General features: G+C 35.8%; 1 protein-coding gene and 1 long non-coding RNA gene across 3 annotated transcripts in view; both read right to left on the reverse strand.

The window, feature by feature from the left end:
* LOC108950555 overlaps window positions 1-401 on the reverse strand; it is a 1,719-nt gene extending 1,318 nt beyond the window's left edge. For both annotated transcript variants that reach the window (XM_018816511.2, XM_018816510.2), the window contains exon 1: window positions 36-401. In XM_018816511.2, the coding sequence (XP_018672056.1) occupies window positions 36-372 (337 nt within the window). In that variant the 5' untranslated portion in view covers window positions 373-401. The remainder of the gene's footprint in view (window positions 1-35) is intronic.
* Window positions 402-704: 303 nt separating this feature from the next.
* Window positions 705-1,762, reverse strand: LOC108950556. Its single transcript, XR_003397107.1, has 2 exons — window positions 1,723-1,762; window positions 705-1,573 (listed from the first exon to the last, which is right to left on the reverse strand). It is a non-coding gene; the product is annotated as an uncharacterized LOC108950556 (long non-coding RNA).
* Between the last annotated feature and the right edge of the window lie 2,220 nt (window positions 1,763-3,982).

Consider the following 3,982-nt stretch of genomic DNA (forward strand, 5'->3'; position numbering starts at 1 on the left):
ATTAAAGTCAATTTAGACACCATTTGTTTACATACCTTGAAAAGTTGCTTCCACAGCATTTATTTCAGCTTCACATTTGTCGGTCATAAAGAACGCAGGAGTCCAGCCAGGCGTCCAGGTCTTTAACATTTTTAGAGCTTCTTGAATATCTGCTTGATTTTGTAGCACAAAACAAGCGACAACTTGATAGTTGACGTTGGTCTTTACACAAAGGAAGAACAGTGGCAATGCATACTTTGATGTCTTATAAGTTGCATCAAGTAGACGAATATCCTGGCCATAACGGAGCAAGAGTCTTCTTTGCCAAGCTGTTTGGTACACAAACAGCATCGTTTGTTTCCCATCAATTGTGTTAAAATCACCAATGTCCATGTCACTATCTGGCAGCTTTGGATGGACACTGGCGATGTACGGCCTAAAGAAAATGCTATCTTCAGGTGTATCGCGACACCATTGATCCACCAGCAATTGAACATTTGCTTGATCAATTTTTGACAGCTTGCGCTTTGTATATGCAATATGATAGTGATTGCTAATGTCGTTCTTTGTTGGAAAGTTCTTTGTTGTAGAGCGAACTCCTTCATCAACCAGCTGCCCAATTTTACCAATCAACCTGCTATCCACACGTTGCAGCAAGCCTGCTGTCTGTGTAAAGAAATTAACTCAAGTTGATTAAATATATTTAGCTTCTAAAATTTATTTAATTCATAGGGATGCACTTAACTAACCTCACCCACAGGATGACCCGAGTGATCATTTGCAGCAGGGAATTGAACTGTGACAACCGGTTCAGACGGAATTGATGTCACACCAGCAGAGCGTAAATGTTTTGAAATCTTTTTTTTTCAGAAGTCTTTACAGTTGTCAGCTTTAAAAAAAGTAAAGTAATATAATATATACAAAATTGACAAATCGACAAATCGACAATCGTAGAAGCCATTACATAAATTTTACCTTAGTTCTAATTCAAACTGACCTGCTTAACTAAATTAGCCACCCAAAGTATGACCTTTCCTTTATAAACTAGGAAAACTACACTTCTAGTTCTTACACGAGATAAAACTTGCTTTATATTTAGGAAACTGCATTATCTCTCTGATAACTATCGAAGCCTTGCAGTTTCGCTTTTTCGAGTCTTGTACACACATGTATCTTTTTTTTATCATACACATGATCATTTTGCTGTGCAACTGCCTTCCTTTTGCCATATTTGTATCTATTTGGTCCATGCTGACATTCCAGTTCTGTATAGGATTTACAAACAAATGGAATACCATCTTTAGAATCAAACTGCATTTTACTTTTTTTTAAATCTGTAAAATGCAAATAGGTAGTTTTGTAATAGAATGTTTCAGAATTCTAAAATAAGGACATTTTAATCAAGAAATGTAGAATTAAGTATAATTACCATGCAGTAGTTTTTTGTATTTTATAAATTTTGTAACTGTGTCTGTTTCAAATTTGTGAATTGCATCCAAACTTTGTGAACTTCACTATTCCTTTGGACAAATCTTGTTCTAGTTCACCATCACGAATCATCTTTTTGTCGCGAGAGTGTGAAAACTTTTCAACCCTGAATATTTGTTAAAGTTAAATGAAAAGTTAAACATATTTATGTTGCTACGATATAATTAAGCGTACTACTAAACTTACAAACTGAAATTATTGATAATAAAACAAGCTTAACAAGAATACCCTCAATTAACAGTGGATTATACTTACGTTTTTAAATAATGAAAATAGAGTGCACAAATTTATTTGCAACAAATTTCCTGTAATAATAACAAAAAGAAACGGTAATGACAATTTAAACATCAACAAAAACAAATATATAGTTGAATTGATGTTACAAAAATCATAAATGAAACAAAATATGTAGGACTACTTTATAAAAAGACCTGCAACTGTAGGACTACTTTACAAAAAGACCTGCAACTGTAGGACTACTTTATAAAAACGACCTGCAACTGTAGGACTACTTTATAAAAACGACCTGCAGCTGTAAGACTGCTTTATAAAAACGACCTGCAACTGTAGGACTACTTTATAAAAACGACCTGCAACTGTAGGACTATTTTATAAAAACGACCTGCCGCTGTAAGACTGCTTTATTAAAACGACCTGCAACTGTAGGACTACTTTATAAAACGACCTGCAACTGTAAGACTACTTTATAAAAACGACCTGCAGCTGTAAGACTACTTTATAAAAACGACCCTGCAACTGTAGGACTAAAGACCTGCAACTGTAGGACTACTTTATAAAAAGACCTGCAACTAACTGTAGGACTACTTTATAAAAACTACCTGCAACTGTAGGACTTAAAGGACTACTTTATAAAAACTACCTGCAACTGTAGGACTACTTTATAAAAACGACCTGCAGCTGTAAGACTACTTTATCAAAACGACCCTGCAACTGTAGGACTACTTTATAAAAAGACCTGCAACTGTAGGACTACTTTATAAAAAGACCTGTAACTGTAGGACTGCTTTATAAAAACTACCTGCAACTGTAGGACTGCTTTATAAAAAGACCTGCAGCTGTCAGACTCTTAATTCGTGAGCACACGGTTGCCTAACTGACGACATAATGAAACAATTTTCAAACGAGAGAAACGCAAAAGAAAAAGGCAACGGTGCCCTGCAGCGGTATGAGATTATCTGGTACCGTCTGCTGCATGCAAACACGCTAAGCCGTGTTTTTAGAGTTATAAGAATTGAATGTCAGTCTGTTGCTTGATAGGTAGATAAGGCGTTTTAGGTAATAACAGGTTAACTATTTTATCAACATTACTTTAGTATTAATGATTCTTAATAAACGATTAAACTTGTCTTATCGGCACACTGGACCAGCACCAGCCAACACAAACTATTCGAATATTATATTGTTCGGTGAATTTTGAGTCTTTTCCACAGTTTTGAAATAATATAAGCCATGCCCCATTGTGTAGCAGTTGACTGTACCAATCAGTACAAAGGTAAAAAGAATACAGATGTCCTATCACAGCTTTCCTAAAAATAAAAAGATAAATAAGGAAGGCTTGGGAGATTAAAATCACGGCAATTTACATGTAAAACTGCAGCTAGATACACTAGTATATGTTAATGTTATGCGTTTTTGTTTGTATTTTTATATTTTAAACATGTTCTTTTATATTTCTGGTTGGTATACTTAATATTTTCCGTTTTTTTACTCATTAATCGATCGAGTGTTCAATAAAATTTGATTCTTTATGTGAAGTTTCTGTGTTGTGTAGTGTTACCACTTTCAAGGGTGGGATGGGGAGATGTGCCGCCACTGGTATGATATTCCCGTTTTCAGATGTAAACTTTTTGGTTTTTCCCTGAAAAAAGTCGACGATTTTTTTTACTTTGTGGCTGCTTTCTTCTCTTTAAGGTAACCAAGAAGGCGACACCCATAAATGATTCCGTTATGACGCCTTCAACATCGTCTACCAGAGGCACCAGTGGGTCGCCCGGGCTGAACAACTCCATGAAAGTCGATACACTGATGCTGTATGACCACAGATCGCAGTTCGATGACGTTTTGGTTTTGCATTTTGGAAGGGGTCGTTTTTGTTTTCGTTATACAGTAATAATAATAATAAATATGCGGAAAAGTAAATGTTGCCAAAAAAACGCAAAAAAAAACACAAAAAAGGGAGTTGGCAACACTTGATTAGTCAAAAAAGCAGGCAATTATCAGGTTTAGGCGTGGGTAATTAGGGACAATTATAGTTTATGGATGTTTTGAGAGCGAGCAGGCAGGCTTAATCGTAGCAAGAAAAAGTAAACAAGTTCACCTGGTCGCAGAGAAGATTTTCAAAGAGAGAGAGAGAGCTTCTCTTAGAGAGTGAGTAAGACAAACGGACTGATAGCTCGTTCTTACTTTCAAATAACTCAAAGAGCCGAGAAGCGATACCTCTCTAGGTCCTCCGGATAACTTATTCGAGATAAGCGGTTTAAAGGCGTGTTGCTCT

The sequence above is a fragment of the Ciona intestinalis genome, unplaced genomic scaffold (genome assembly GCF_000224145.3).
Source record: "Ciona intestinalis unplaced genomic scaffold, KH HT000255.1, whole genome shotgun sequence".
NCBI classification, from domain to species: Eukaryota; Metazoa; Chordata; class Ascidiacea; order Phlebobranchia; family Cionidae; genus Ciona; species Ciona intestinalis.